This window comes from Oncorhynchus clarkii, chromosome 29 (assembly GCF_045791955.1).
Source record: "Oncorhynchus clarkii lewisi isolate Uvic-CL-2024 chromosome 29, UVic_Ocla_1.0, whole genome shotgun sequence".
In the NCBI taxonomy this organism is placed as follows: Eukaryota; Metazoa; Chordata; class Actinopteri; order Salmoniformes; family Salmonidae; genus Oncorhynchus; species Oncorhynchus clarkii.
This window is the reverse complement of record NC_092175.1, coordinates 47,835,357-47,852,349: the sequence shown is the minus strand read 5'-3', so window position 1 is coordinate 47,852,349 and position 16,993 is coordinate 47,835,357. Positions and strand designations below refer to the sequence as shown.

At 42.5% G+C, this 16,993-nt stretch overlaps 1 protein-coding gene across 1 annotated transcript; it reads right to left on the bottom strand.

The window, feature by feature from the left end:
- Positions 1-6,071: 6,071 nt before the first annotated feature.
- Positions 6,072-11,691, bottom strand: LOC139388352 (heat shock protein, alpha-crystallin-related, b2). The gene is made up of 3 exons (XM_071134967.1): positions 11,552-11,691; positions 9,896-10,086; positions 6,072-7,174 (listed from the first exon to the last, which is right to left on the bottom strand). Exons 1-3 carry the CDS (start codon positions 11,646-11,648, stop codon positions 6,959-6,961), a joined length of 504 nt encoding a protein of 167 aa, XP_070991068.1. The 5' UTR covers positions 11,649-11,691; the 3' UTR covers positions 6,072-6,958.
- Positions 11,692-16,993: the final 5,302 nt, after the last annotated feature.

The window sequence follows — 16,993 nt, the reverse complement described above, 5'->3', positions numbered from 1 at the left end:
TCTCTCTCTCTCTCTCTCTCTCTCTCTCTCTCTCTCTGTCTTTCTCTCTCTCTCTCTATCTCTCTCTCTGACTCTCTCACTCTCTGTCCTTTCTCTCTCCTTTCTCTCTCTCTCTCTCTCTCTCTTTTCTCTCTCTCTCTTTTCTCTCTCTCGCTCTCTCTCTCTCTCTCTCTCTCTCTGTCTTTCTCTCTCTCTCTCTATCTCTCTCTCTGACTCTCTCACTCTCTGTCCTTTCTCTCTCCTTTCTCTCTCTCTCTCTCTCTCTCTTTTCTCTCTCCTTTCTCTCTCTCTCTCTTTCTATGTCTCTATGTTTCTATGTCTTTCTATGTCTTTCTCTCTACCTCCCTATCTCTCTCTCTGATTCTCTCGCTCTCTATCTCTCTCTCTCCTTTCTCTCTCTCTCTCTCTCTCTCTCTCTCTCTCTCTCTCTACCTTCATCTCCCTCTCTATACCTTCCTCCCTCTCTCTCTCTCTCTCTCTCTCTCTCTCTCTCTCTCTTTCTCTCTCTCTTTCTTTCTCCAACTCTCCTCTCTCTCTCTTTTCACATATCTCTCTCTCTCTGATGTTACCTCTCTCTCTCTCCCTCTCACCCCTTGATCACAATCTTGAGTTCAGATTGCTTTATTGGCATGAAATACAAAGTGTAGATAATGGCAAAGCAGTATAGTGGTACAGCTCTCTCTGTCTCTCCTCACCTGTAGTGGTACAGCTCTTTCTGTCTCTCCTCACATGTAGTGGTACAGCTCTCTCTGTCTCTCCTCACCTGTAATGGTATAGCTCTCTCTGTCTCTCCTCAATGGAACCATCATCATGTTGTATATAACTGACAGTAATACACAGTGGAACCATCATCATGTTGTTGTACATAACTGACAGTAATACACAGTGGAACCATCATCATGTTGTATATAACTGACAGTAATACACAGTGGAACCATCATCATGTTGTTGTATATAACTGACAGTAATACACAGTGGAACCATCACCAGGGCGTGACACTGTCTTTATTAATGTAGATATTATTATATAGACACTGTCTTTATTAATGTAGATATTATAATATAGACACTGTCTTTATTAATGTAGATATTATAATATAGACACTGTCTTTATTAATGTAGATATTATTATATAGACACTGTCTTTATTAATGTAGATATTATTATATACATTCAGTCTTTATTCATGTAGATATTATTAAATACATACTGCCTATATTAATGTTGTCATGACTTCCGCCAAAGTCGGGTCCTCTCCTTGTTTTGGCGGCGCTCGGCGCTCGGCGCTCGGCGGCGCTCGGCTTCGCCGGTCTTCCAGCCATCATCGATCCACTTTTTATTTTCCATGTGTTTTCTTTTTGTCTTGTTTTTCCTCACACCTGGTTTCAATTCCCTCAGTCATTTGTTGTGTATTTAACCCTCTGTTTCCCCCATGTCTTTGTGTGGGATTGTTTACTGTAAGTGCTTGTGCACGTGTTGTTTGGTGCGCAACGGGTTTTTGTACCCAATTGTTATTTTTATCTTTATGCCGTGGGTTTTGCTATTAAACTGCTCCGGCTAATTACCAAGTTCTGCTCTCCTGCGTCTGACTTCCCTGCCACCGATTACGCACCCCTTACAAATGTAGATATTATTATATAGATACTGTCTTTATTAATGTAGATATTATTACATAGACACTGTCTTTATTAATGTAGATATTATTATATAGACACTGTCTTTATTAATGTAGATGTTATTATATAGACACTGTCTTTATTAATGTAGATATTATTATATAGACACTGTCTTTATTCATGTAGATATTATAATATAGACACTGTCTTTATTAATGTAGATATTATTATATAGACACTGTCTTTATTAATGTAGATATTATTATATAGATACTGCCTTTATTAATGTAGATATTATTATATAGACACTGTCTTTATTCATGTAGATATTATAATATAGACACTGTCTTTATTAATGTCGATATTATTACATACATATTGTCAATATTAATAAAGACTGTATGTAATAATATGTACATACATGAAGACTTTATACTGGCGGATTATAATATTATCTACAACGGTCTTGAAGGAGTTTCCACATATGCAGAGAACTTGTTGGCTGCTTTTCCTTCACTCTGCGGTCCAACTCATCCCAAATCACCTCAATGGGGTTGAGGCCAGGTGATTGTGGAGGCCAGGTCATCTGATGCAGCACTCCATCACTCTCCTTGGTCAAATAGACCTTACATAGCCTGGAGGTGTGGTTTGGTCATTGTCCTGTTGAAAAACAAATGATAGTCCCACTAAGCACAAACCAGATGGGATGGCGTATTGCTGCAGAATGCTGTGGTATCCATGCTGGTTAAGTGAGCCTTGAATTCCAAATCAATCAAGACAGTTTCACCAGCAAAGCACACCCCACACCATAACACCTCCTCCATGCTTCACGGTGGGAACCACACATGCGGAGATCAAAAATCTCAAATTTGGACTAATCAGACATAAGGACAGATTTCCACCGGTCCAATGTCCATTGCTCATGTTTCTTGGCCCAAGGAAGTCTCTTCTTATTATTGGTGTCCTTTATTAGTGGTTTCTTTCCAGCAATTTGACCAGGAAGGCCTGATTCACACAGTACTCTGAAAAGTTGATTTTGAGATTTGTCTGTTACTTGAACTCTGTGAAGCATTTATTTGGGCTGCAATTTCTGAGGCTGGTAACTCTAATGAACTTATCCTCTGCAGCAGAGGTAACTCTGGGTCTTCCTTTCCTGTGGCGGTCCTCATGAGAGCCAGTTAACCCTAATGAACTTATCCTCTGCTGCAGAGGTAACTCTGGGTCTTCCTTTCCTGTGGTGTTCCTCATGAGAGCCGGGTAACTCTAATGAACTTATCCTCTGCTGCAGAGGTAACTCTGGGTCTTCCTTTCCTGTGGCGGTCCTCATGAGAGCCAGTTTCATCATAGAGCTTGAAGGTTGTTGTGACTGCACTTGAAGAAACTTACAAAGTTCTTGAATTTTTACATATTGACTGAACTTCATGTCTTAAAGTAATGATGGACTGTCCTTTCTGTTTGCTTATTTGAGCTGTTCTTGTCATAATATGGACTTGGTCTTTTACCAAATAGGGCTATCTTCTGTATACCCCCTACCTTGTCACAACACAAGTGATTGGCTGAAACCTATTAAGAAGGAAATAAATTCCACAAATTCACTTTTAATAAGGCACACCTGTTAATTGAAATGCATTCCCGGTGACTACCTCATGAAGCTGGTTGAGAGAATGCCAAGAGTGTAAAAAGCTGTCAAGGCAAAGGGTGGCTATTAGAAGAATCTCAAATAGGAAATATATTTTTGATTTGTTTACAATTCTTTGGTTACTACATGATTCCATATGTGTTATTTCATAGTTTTGATGTCTTCACTATTATTCTACAATGTAGAAAATTGTAAAAATAAGGAAACCCCTTGAATGAGTAGGTGTGTCCAAACTATTGACTGGTACTGGATTTAGGTATTTTAACTGAAATTTGTATTTTCAAAATACAAAATACTTTTTTATACCATTTTTAAAAAAGTGGTTTACAATTTTGGGTCCCCCTTTTACCCTGCATCGGTATCAGAAATCTGATGGCATTATGGTGTGATAAGTTAACTACATGTAAATGTACAGAAAACGTAAAAATTATCAATTGCAAAGCATGCTGTGTAATATTCTAATGAGCTCCACCCCAAAACAAGGCCAATAATAATACCCAGTGTGCTTTGCACTTGATTTCGGCATGCTCATTTTCACATATACAGCCGAAACAGTTAGAAAGAGTTTGTGCATGTCTTATGATGACATTTTGTGACGTTTTTGTTCGTTTGTTTTCGTCTGTTCATTTTTTCTAGAGGCAAGTCGAAGTTAGGACCCAAAGTCCACGCCCCTTCGTCTGTGATTGGTCAACAGTTGGGATTCTTCAACAGATTCTTCCACATTCAACAACAGATTACTTGTTTTCATGCACATTTTTTTCTTTGAGAAACACCAAACATCTTAGTTAGTAAAATGACCCTTGGCAAAGACGTCAAAATTAATGACAGATTTCTTGAGTTATTTGAAATCCACACAGACACACACACACACATCCTCGCTGCAGAGAGCCAGACTACAGAAATCACAGATATCCCCTTAGTCTTTAAACTTGACTTTTATTATTCACAGAACCAATCTAAAAAGATCACAAAACAATTGTATCGACTAGCGACCCGCTTGGACAGTTATGTGCCTGTGTTCTGATATTCTGTCGGCCAATCAAAGGAAGGAAATGTTTCGGCGCCTGGCATCCTTGGGTTGGTGCAACGGCTGGATGGCTGGGGAGGGCGCTGGGCACTACAGGTTTGATGTGTTGCCATGTTTGCATTGTTCTGCCTCTTTCACATCTTAACAGAGTGTTGAATTGGGAGTAATTTGGTGGAGGCTAAGACCAAACATTAGCATGTGTGAGTTCCGGTTAATAAACCATTCAATTCGAGAACTCAATCCTTGTTTATTCATTTATTTATGATCTATGGAGATCATTAGACTATATTCTAGTTTAAGAAACAACACTATTGTTTATTGCAAAAAACAATAGGTATATGTTATTGTAAACTAGAGCATCACTAAGCAACAATATAAATCTTCAGAAATGTCTAAATATTATGCAGCGAAAACAGACAAATATATCCAAATAGGATTGTAGAAACCACATTGTGGGCCTGATAGAACACATCAATGGGATTGTAGAAACCACATTGTGGGCCTGATAGAACACATCAATGGGATTGTAGAAACCACATTGTGGGCCTGATAGAACGCATCAATGGGATTGTAGAAACCACATTGTGGGCCTGATAGAACACATCAATGGGTATTGTAGAAACCACATTGTGAACCTGATAGAACACATCAATGGGATTGTAGAAACCACATTGTGGGCCTGATAGAACACATCAATGGGATTGTAGTAACCACATTGTGGGCCTTGATTAATATCCATCATGTTAGATCAGCATCGCTGAATGGGCACCAATGATGGCGACTTATGCCCCACAGTCTGCTATCCCCTACAGTCTGCTATCCCCTACAGTCTGCTATCCCCTACAGTCTGCTATCCCCCACAGTCTGCTATCCCCTACAGTCTGCTATCCCCTATAGTCTGCTATCACCTACAGTCTGCTATCCCCCACAGTCTGCTATCCCCTACAGTCTGCTATCCCCCACAGTCTGCTATCCCCTACAGTCTGCTATCCCCTATAGTCTGCTATCACCAACAGTCTGCTATCCCCTATAGTCTGCTATCCCCCACAGTCTGCTATCCCCTACAGTCTGCTATCCCCCACAGTCTGCTATCCCCTACAGGCTGCTATCCCCTATAGTCTGCTATCTCCCACAGTCTGCTATCCCCTACAGTCTGCTATCTCCCACAGTCTGCTATCCCCTACAGTCTGCTATCCCCCACAGTCTGCTATCCCCTACAGTCTGCTATCCCCCACAGTCTGCTATCCCCTACAGTCTGCTATCCCCTATAGTCTGCTATCTCCCACAGTCTGCTATCCCCTATAGTCTGCTATCACCTACAGTCTGCTATCCCTTACAGTCTGCTATCCCCTACAGTCTGCTATCCTCCACAGTCTGCTATCACCTACAGTCTGCTATCCCCCACAGTCTGCTATCCCCCACAGTCTGCTATCACCTACAGTCTGCTATCCCCCACAGTCTGCTATCCCCCACAGTCTGCTATCACCTACAGTCTGCTATCACCTACAGTCTGCTATCCCCACAGTCTGCTATCCCCTACAGTCTGCTATCCCCCACAGTCTGCTATCACCTACAGTCTGCTATCCCCCACAGTCTGCTATCCCCCACAGTCTGCTATCACCTATAGTCTGCTATTCCCCACAGTCTGCTATCCCCCACAGTCTGCTATCACCAACAGTCTGCTATCCCCCACAGTCTGCTATCCCCCACAGTCTGCTATCACCTACAGTCTGCTATCCCCCACAGTCTGCTATCCCCCACAGTCTGCTATCACCTACAATCTACGGTCTGCGTTCCTTGTTCTATCTCCCAAGGTCTGCGTTCCATATATCTCATTCCAAGTGGTATTGGGGTTGATCCATGACAGAGGACACTGGGGGGTATTGGGGTTGATCCTAGAGGGTGTTGGGGTTGATCCATGACAGAGGACACTAGGGGGTATTGGGGTTGATCCTATAGGGTGTTGGGGTTGATCCATGACAGAGGACACTGGGGGGTATTGGGGTTGATCCTAGAGGGTGTTGGGGTTGATCCATGACAGAGGACACTAGGGGGTATTGGGGTTGATCCTAGAGGGTGTTGGGGTTGATCCATGACAGAGGACACTAGGGGATATTGTGGTTGATCCATGACATAGGACACTAGGGCGTATTGGGTTTGATCCTAGAGGGTATTGGGGTTGATCCATGACAGAGGACACTAGGGGGTATTGGGGTTGATCCATGACAGAGGACACTAGGGGGTATTGGGGTTGATCCATGACAGAGGACACTAGGGTGTATTGGAGTTGATCCATGACAGAGGACACTAGAGGGTATTGGGGTTGATCCATGACAGAGGACACTAGGGGGTATTGGGGTTGATCCTAGAGGGTGTTGGGTTGATCCTAGAGGGTATTGGGGTTGATCCTAGAGGGTGTTGGGTTGATCCTAGAGGGTGTTGGGGTTGATCCTAGAGGGTGTTGGGGTTGATCCTAGAGGGTGTTGGGGTTGATCCTAGAGGGTGTTGGGGTTGATCCTAAGGAGAATTGAGGTTGATCCTAAGGGGAATTGGGGTTGATCCTAGAGGGTGTTGGGTTGATCCTAGAGGGTGTTGGGGGTTGATCCTAGGGGGAATTGGGGTTGATCCATGACAGAGGACACTAGGTCGTATTTTGGTTGTGTCTGTGTGTCGTCACTAGGTTGTCTTGTCGGTGTGTGTGTGTATGATATGCGTGTGTGAAGAGGGCGGGTCGGGGGTTGTCCGGGGAGCGGAGACAGAGAGGATGCCGTCGTGTGATAGGTCGACGAAGAGCAGTAGAGGGTCGACACCCACAGGAAGTATGTAGGTCCTCGTAAACGACCGACTGATGAACCCGTGGACATCTTGTCTCTGGGAGTGGTTACCACTGACCTGACACACACACACGCACAAACACACACCACAACGAACCAAGGAAGAGGGAGAGAGAGAGACAGGTCTTTAACTCCAGAAGGTTTGATTAGGGGTTTGAGGTCAGGGGTAACAGGTCATGTTAATCAGGGGAATAGAGCATGATAGAGGACCATTTTGAAGTCTCGCTCGGATGCAACCCCTTCACGGGGTGGGGGCAATAAGTTGACCAGAGTGGCCAACACTGGGACAACCACTCAATAAGTTGACTAGAGTGGCCAACACTGGGACAACTACTCAATAAGTTGACTAGAGTGGCCAACAATGGGACAACCACTCAATAAGTTGACTAGAGTGGCCAACAATGGGACAACCACTCAATAAGTTGACCAGAGTGGCCAACAATGGGACAACTCCTCAATATGTTGACCAGAGTGGCCAACACTGGGACAACCACTCAATAAGTTGACTAGAGTGGCCAACACTGGGACAACCACTCAATAAGTTGACCAGAGTGGCCAACACTGGGACAACCACTAATAAGTTGAGTAGAGTGGCCAACACTGGGACAACCACTCAATAAGTTGTCTAGAGTGGCCAACACTGGGACAACTCCTCAATAAGTTGACCAGAGTGGCCAACACTGGGACAACCACTCAATAAGTTGACTAGAGTGGCCAACACTTGGACAACCACTAATAAGTTGACTAGAGTGGCCAACACTGGGACAACCACTAATAAGTTGACTAGAGTGGCCAACACTGGGACAACCACTCAATAAGTTGACTAGAGTGGCCAACACTGGGACAACCACTCAAGTGGTGAGGGTAGGCAACAACATCTCCTCCCCGCTGATCCTCAACACTGGGGCCCCACAAGGTTGCGTTCTGAGCCCTCTCCTGTACTCCCTGTTCACCCACGACTGCGTGGCCACGCACGCCTCCAACTCAATCATCAAGTTTGCGGACGACACAACAGTGGTAGGCTTGATTACCAACAACGATGAGACGGCCTACAGGGAGGAGGTGAGGGCCCTCGGAGTGTGGTGTCAGGAAAACAACCTCACACTCAACGTCAACAAAACTAAGGAGATGATTGTGGACTTCAGGAAACAGCAGAGGGAACACCCCCCTATCCACATCGATGGAACAGTAGTGGAGAGGGTAGCAAGTTTTAAGTTCCTCGGCATACACATCACAGACAAACTGAATTGGTCCACTCACACAGACAGCATCGTGAAGAAGGCGCAGCAGCGCCTCTTCAACCTCAGGAGGCTGAAGAAATTCGGCTTGTCACCAAAAGCACTCACAAACTTCTACAGATGCACAATCGAGAGCATCCTGGCGGGCTGTATCACCGCCTGGTATGGCAACTGCACCGCCCTCAACCGTAAGGCTCTCCAGAGGGTAGTGAGGTCTGCACAACGCATCACCGGGGGCAAACTACCTGCCCTCCAGGACACCTACACCACCCGATGTCACAGGAAGGCCATAAAGATCATCAAGGACATCAACCACCCGAGCCACTGCCTGTTCACCCCGCTATCATCCAGAAGGCGAGGTCAGTACAGGTGCATCAAAGCTGGGACCGAGAGACTGAAAAACAGCTTCTATCTCAAGGCCATCAGACTGTTAAACAGCCACCACTAACACTGAGTGGCTGCTGCCAACACACTGACACTGACTCAACTCCAGCCACTTTAATAATGGGAATTGATGGGAAATGATGTAAATATATCACTAGCCACTTTAAACAATGCTACCTTATATAAATGTTACTTACCCTACATTATTCATCTCATACGCATACGTATATACTGTACTCTATATCATCGACGGTATCCTTATGTAATACATGTATCACTAGCCACTTTATACTATACTATGCCACTTTGTTTACATACTCATCTCATTTGTACATACTGTACCCGATACCATCTACTGTATCTTGCCTATGCTGCTCTGTACCATCACTCATTCATATATCCTTATGTACATATTCTTTATCCCCTTACACTGTGTACAAGACAGTAGTTTGGAATTGTTAGTTAGATTACTTGTTATTACTGCATTGTCGGAACTAGAAGCACAAGCATTTCGCTACACTCGCATTAACATCTGCTAACCATGTGTATGTGACAAATAAAATTTGATTTGATTTGATTTGATTTAAGTTGACCAGAGTGGCCAACACTGGGACAACCACTAATAAGTTGAGTAGAGTGGCCAACACTGGGACAACCACTCAATAAGTTGTCTAGAGTGGCCAACACTGGGACAACTCCTCAATAAGTTGACCAGAGTGGCCAACACTGGGACAACCACTCAATAAGTTGACTAGAGTGGCCAACACTTGGACAACCACTAATAAGTTGACTAGAGTGGCCAACACTGGGACAACCACTAATAAGTTGACTAGAGTGGCCAACACTGGGACAACCACTCAATAAGTTGACTAGAGTGGCCAACACTGGGACAACCACTAATAAGTTGACTATAGTCGCCAACACTGGGACAACCACTCAATAAGTTGACCAGAGTGGCCAACACTGGGACAACCACTAATAAGTTGACCAAAGTGGCATTCAAAGCCACCTAGTCTTAGAGAGGTCATATTATTCTGTAAGTAAATCAGAGACACTACATTACGTGTGATACTTTATGTTGTGTTTCATATGGTATGTATTAATTTGTTGATGTCCATCAACCATTTCGTTAGAGGTCAGGGGTTAGAAGTCTTTACCTCCAGTAGGTTGTCGACAGTGCGAACGGTGACTTCATCAGGAGTGAACTGACACACGTCCAATCGAACGGTCCACTTCCCTGGCTCCGCCTCTATATCAGAGAAGCCCCGCCCTAGCTGCTTGGTGATTCTTGGACGGACATAGTAACCATGGTACAGGGTGGGGGTGAGGAGGTCCTGGGGGGTAAGAGCTGGGGGAGGAGTCAGATATCAGAATCATACAGCTGGGGGAGGAGTCAGATAATAGAATCATATAGCTGGGGGAGGAGTCAGAGAAAAAAATCATATAGATGTGGGAGGAGTCAAATAATATAATCATATAGATGGGGGAGGAGTCAGATAATATAGTCATATAGATGTGGGAGGAGTCAGATAATAGAATCATATAGATGGGGAGGAGTCAAGGTTTACAGTAGTTTTATAGTTCTCTCAGGGCTGGGGGGGAAGAGATTTACAGTAGTTCGATTGTTCTCTCAGGGCTGGAGGGAAAGAGGTTTACATTAGTTTGATAGTTCTCTCAGGGCTGGGGGGGGAAGAGATTTACAGTAGTTTGATAGTTCTCTCAGGGCTGGAGGGAAAGAGGTTTACATTAGTTTGATAGTTCTCTCAGGGCTGGGGGGGGAAGAGATTTACAGTAGTTTGATAGTTCTCTCAGGGCTGGAGGGAAAGAGGTTTACATTAGTTTGATAGTTCTCTCAGGGCTGGGGGGAAAGAGGTTTACATTAGTTTGATAGTTCTCTCAGGGCTGGGGGGGGAAGAGATTTACAGTAGTTTGATAGTTCTCTCAGGGCTGGGGGGAAAGAGGTTTACATTAGTTTGATAGTTCTCTCAGGGCTGGGGGGGTAAGAGATTTACAGTAGTTTGATAGTTCTCTCAGGGCTGGAGGGAAAGAGGTTTACATTAGTTTGATAGTTCTCTCAGGGCTGGGGGGGTAAGAGATTTACAGTAGTTTGATAGTTCTCTCAGGGCTGGAGGGTAAGAGATTTACAGTAGTTTGATAGTTCTCTCAGGGCTGGGGGGAAGAGATTTACAGTAGTTTGATAGTTCTCTCAGGGCTGGGGGGAAGAGATTTACAGTAGTTTGATAGTTCTCTCAGGGCTGGGGGGGGGGGAAGAGATTTACAGTAGTTACTATAAAACCCAGTGCAGCTGTTCTAGGATGGTGTGTGGGTCAGAAAACATACCTCAGGCTACAAGGCTTAGGAGAAACTCACCCCTGTTATTTTTCTGCCTCTCCTCTAATCAGACATGTTTTTCCATACCCAGTCTCTATGCAGGCTTTACAGCCCTGTGTGTGTGTTCCAGGCTGCCATAGGTTATTATGGAACCCTGTTCAGCTGGACGTTCTATTTATACACACAGTCCTTCTGAGGAGCGGGGTTCCCTAGTTCAGGGGAAAACAATATTGGACATTCATCTCTGTTTGTTTTGGATTTATAGTGACTAGTGACACACACACACACACACCACTCATTACTACTACTGAGATATAGCATGTTAGCTACAGACAGTGATCCAGTGATAGTTTTATAGCGTAGCTTTCGCTAGATCACAAACTAAATACACCTCTGATTTAAAAACACACAGAGAGACAAAGACAGACAGAGAGCGACAGAGAGACAGACAGAAAGCGACAGAGAGAGGGAGAGGTTCCTACCCTCTCCAAAGTTCTGGTCGTAGATCCTTCTGGGAGAGTTCAGTTCACACTGAGTACTCATGGGATATGCATGAGGCACTGTCCGCTCCGCCATCATGACTCAATGACTGACAGAAGGAGAAAGAGAGAGTGAGGCAGATGGAGGGAGGGAGGGAGTGAGGGAGTGAGTAAGGGGATAGAGAGTGAGGGTATGAACGAGGACAGGGAGAGGAGAGGGAACAGGGGGAGTTTATCCAAAAGAATGTTTGGCTCCACGGAGATTGATAAAAAGGCTGCAAATAGAGTACACACACACATTCTACTCCATTTAGCTCATACACAGACTAATGGCAGACTAATAACAGACTAATAACAGACTAACAACAGACTAATAATAGACTAATAACAGACTAATAACAGACTAACAACAGACTAATAACAGACTAATAACAGACTAATAATAGACTAACAACAGACTAATAACTAATAACAGACTAATAACAGACTAACAACAGACTAACAACAGACTAATAATAGACTAACAACAGACTAATAACAGACTAATAACAGACTAATAATAGACTAATAATAGACTAACAACAGACTAATAACTAATAACAGACTAATAACAGACTAATAATAGACTAACAACAGACTAATAACTAATAACAGACTAATAACAGACTAACAACAGACTAATAACAGACTAATAGCAGACTAACAACAGACTAATAGCAGACTAATAACAGACTAACAACAGACTAATAGCAGACTAATAACAGACTAATAACAGACTAATAGCAGACTAACAACAGACTAACAGCAGACTAATAACAGACTAATAACAGACTGACAACAGACTAACAACAGACTAATAACAGACTAACAACAGACTGACAACAGACTAACAACAGACTAATAACAGACTAATAACAGACTAACAACAGACTGACAACAGACTAACAACAGACTAATAACATACTAATAGCAGACTAATAACATACTAATAACAGACTAACAACAGACTAATAACATACTAATAACAGAATAACAACAGACTGACAACAGACTAATAACAGACTAATAACAGACTAATAACAGACTGACAACAGACTAATAACAGACTAATAACAGACTAATAACAGACTAATAACAGACTAACAACAGACTGACAACAGACTGACAACAGACTAACAACAGACTAATAACATACTAATAGCAGACTAATAACATACTAATAACAGACTAACAACACACTAATAACATACTAATAACAGATTAACAACAGACTAATAACAGACTAACAACAGGCTAACAAGTATATTGACACTGTATGCTGAACACTGTATGCTGGAAACACTCGGTTTGTTTTTTTACAACAAAAAAATAACCACTCTTCGTTAGATATAAATACTGAGCTTGTTTTTGCATGAATTCCGCGACGCGGTTAGCTTTGAACAACTAGGCCCACTATTTCTTGTCCCGGAATCCAGCTTAACAGACAGCTCGAAGCCTGCTTGACAGAGCCGTTAACCTTAGCTAGCTAGCTAAACTGCTAGCTAAACTGCAAGACATCAAGCTAACAAAGTTAATCCCCAATGAATTTTCCAATGGAGCCCTCTTTGTCTGGAGAAGTAAATTAATGTTTCCAGAGCTGTAGGAGCTGTGTCTACTATGCTTGTTTCAGGACCAACTGGATCAATCAGAGTTCCATTGAGGCAATTGTTTGCTTGCCGAGGATTATACAGTAGGATTGAAGTGGCTTCCTTAGACACTATATAAAAGATCCATCATATCTGGCCCTGATCCCTCTCTGAATCGTGGCATTGTACGCTTCAGCAGGATTCTCTCTCTTCACAACTGGCTATGTGATTATTGCAGCTCAATGGGTGTAACTTTTGTTGAGAATTTCAACACCTTTTGGAAACAAAACACGTTGTATAAGGACGATGGGAACCACCCAAATCATTTGGGTTCCTGGATCCTTTCACAGAATTATAAGGCTGCATTGAGGCAATGACTTATCAATGACTCAAGCACAGCTCAGTTAATCCCTACCATTGTGATGCAGAGATGTCATAATGCTTCAGCAAATGCACATTAAACCAGGGGAGTTAGTAGACACAATGTAGTCTGAGGACCAAGGTGCTGAATACCTCTGCTGATCCTACAGCTATTGTAAGCAGTAATCATGAGCCTATGAACCAGATTTACACTGTTAGAACTGAGGCGGTGTGCCCTAGTAGGAAGTCCACTGTGTGCAGCTCACCCTGCACTAACAGAAATAACATGAGCATGTGTAACAGCTGTCGTTGGTGGAAGAAGGTGAGGACCAAGGTGCAGCGTTGTACGTGTTTGGCATTTTATTAAATATAACTGAACACTAGATAACCAAGTAACAAAAGGCACAACCGAAACAGCTCCGTCAGGTGCAACACACACTAAATAGAAAATAACTACCCACAACCCATAGTGGGAAAACAGGCTGCCTAAGTATGGTTCTCAATCAGAGACAACGACAGACAGCTGTCCCTGATTGAGAACCATACCCGGCCAAAAACAAAGAAATACAAAAACATAGAAAAAAGAACATAGAACGCCCACCCTAGTCACACCCTGGCCTAACCAAAATAGAGAATAAAAGCCTCTCTTTGGCCAGGGCGGGACAGCATGTCTACTTCTGCTAAGCTTCCCAATAAAGTAATTAAAACAATCAAACGTCCCAGAAAAGTGCTAAAAATAGTCAATGAACAAGGTTCCTGAAATCAGTAACATGCTAGTAACAGATTACATTCATATTCTGACTATCTCTGAAACTCACTTAGATAACACCTTTGATGGTACAATCGTAGCAATACATGGTTATAACATCTACAGAAAAGACAGAAATGCCAAAGGTGGAGGTGTTGCTGTTTATATTCAGAACCACATTCCTGTAAAGATTAGAGACGATCTCATGTTAAATACTGTTGAAGTCATATGGCTACAGATTCATCTGCCTCACCTAAAGCACATTCTCATGGGAAGCTGCTATAGACCAAGTGCTAACAGTCACTATCTGGATAACATGTGTGAAATGCTTGATAATGTATGTGATATCAACAGAGAGGTACAGTGCCTTGCAAAAGTATTCGGCCCCCTTGAACTTTGCGACCTTTTGCCACATTTCAGGCTTCAAACATAAAGATATAAAACTGTATTTTTTTGTGAAGAATCAACAACAAGTGGGACACAATCATGAAGTGGAACGACATTTATTGGATATTTCAAACTTTTTTAACAAATCAAAAACTGAAAAATTGGGCGTGCAAAATTATTCATTCCCTTTACTTTCAGTGCAGCAAACTCTCTCCAGAAGTTCAGTGAGGATCTCTGAATGATCCAATGTTGACCTAAATGACTAATGATGATAAATACAATCCACCTGTGTGTAATCAAGTCTCCATATAAATGCACCTGCACTGTGATAGTCTCAGAGGTCCGTTAAAAGCGCAGAGAGCATCATGAAGAACAAGGAACACATCAGGCAGGTCCGAGATACTGTTGTGAAGAAGTTTAAAGCCGGATTTGGATACAAAAATATTTCCCAAGCTTTGAACATCCCAAGGAGCACTGTGCAAGCGATAATATTGAAATGGAAGGAGTATCAGACCACTGCAAATCTACCAAGACCTGGCCGTCCCTCTAAACTTTCAGCTCATACAAGGAGAAGACTGATCAGAGATGCAGCCAAGAGGCCCATGATCACTCTGGATGAACTGCATTGATCTACAGCTGAGGTGGGAGACTCTGTCCATAGGACAACAATCAGTCGTATATTGCACAAATCTGGCCTTTATGGAAGAGTGGCAAGAAGAAAGCCATTTCTTAAAGATATCCATAAAAAGTGTTGTTTAAAGTTTGCCACAAGGCACCTGGGAGACACACCAAACATGTGGAAGAAGGTGCTCTGGTCAGATGAAACCAAAATTGAACTTTTTGGCAACAATGCAAAACGTTATGTTTGGCGTAAAAGCAACACAGCTGAACACACCATCCCCACTGTCAAACATGGTGGTGGCAGCATCATGGTTTGGGCCTGCTTTTCTTCAGCAGGGACAGGGAAGATGGTTAAAATTGATGGGAAGATGGATGGAGCCAAATACAGGACCATTCTGGAAGAAAACCTGATGGAGTCTGCAAAAGACCTGAGACTGGGATGGAGATTTGTCTTCCAACAAGACAATGATCCAAAACATAAAGCAAAATCTACAATGGAATGGTTCAAAAATAAACATATCCAGGTGTTAGAATGGCCAAGTCAAAGTCCAGACCTGAATCCAATCGAGAATCTGTGGAAAGAACTGAAAACTGCTGTTCACAAATGCTCTCCATCCAACCTCACTGAGCTCGAGCTGTTTTGCAAGGAGGAATGGGAAAAATGTTCAGTCTCTCGATGTGCAAAACTGATAGAGACATACCCCAAGCGACTTACAGCTGTAATCGCAGCAAAAGGTGGCGCTACAAAGTATTAACTTAAGGGGGCTGAATAATTTTGCACGCCCAATTTTTCAGTTTTTTATTTGTTAAAAAAGTTTGAAATATCCAATAAATGTCGTTCCACTTCATGATTGTGTCCCACTTGTTGTTGATTCTTCACAAAAAAATACAGTTTTATATCTTTATGTTTATGAAGCCTGAAATGTGGCAAAAGGTCGCAAAGTTCAAGGGGGCCGAATACTTTCGCAAGGCACTGTATATTTTCTGGGTGATTTAAATATTGACTGGCTTTTATCAAGCTGCCCACTCAAGAAAAAGCTTCAAACTGTAACCAGTGTCTGTGATGGACAGAGGGACCTAGACAGACTGGGCTAATAGCAACCCACATTGAGCACCGTTTACACCCGAGGTGATCTCTTGTTTAACCATCAATACGCACAAAGATCATCCGCACAGTGAATCTGAATTACAACCACTGACATTTAGTTGTGGCTGCTGCCAACATTTTCATTTTTTACTATTTTGTCCTCTGGTGGGTAATATCTTTATATTAAACTGCTATTTCAGCAAATTAATCACTTAACTATTTGACAATCATTTTGTTCAAATGAAATGAGGCATTTCCTTGTTTACCACAGAAAATCTACTGTGGCAATTGACCCTCCACATGTTAAGAATGGAAAGGTCATGTTGGTGTACTTACTTGTATTTCCAATGTATGTAATCCATTAATGAGTAATCCATCCATTAATGAGTAATCCATCCATTAATGAGTAATCCATCATTAATGTAATCCATTAATGAGTAATCCATCCATTAATGAGTAATCCATCCATTAATATAATCCATCCATTAATGAGTAATCCATCATTAATGTATTCCATTAATGAGTAATCCATCCATTAATGAGTAATCCATTAATGAATAATCCATCCATTAATATAATCCATCCATTAATGAGTAATCCATTAACTTGCCTTTATA

Bases quoted from the DNA above. Each gene is read 5' to 3' on its own strand.
- LOC139388352 (XM_071134967.1), bottom strand. From the start codon at position 11,648: ATGATGGCGGAGCGGACAGTGCCTCATGCATATCCCATGAGTACTCAG. The intron at 10,087-11,551 runs GTAGGAACCTCT...CTCCTCCCCCAG, and splicing joins CGACCAGAACTTTGGAGAGG to CTCTTACCCCCCAGGACCTC. The intron at 7,175-9,895 runs GTAAAGACTTCT...TGTGTGTGTCAG, and splicing joins CTGTCGACAACCTACTGGAG to GTCAGTGGTAACCACTCCCA.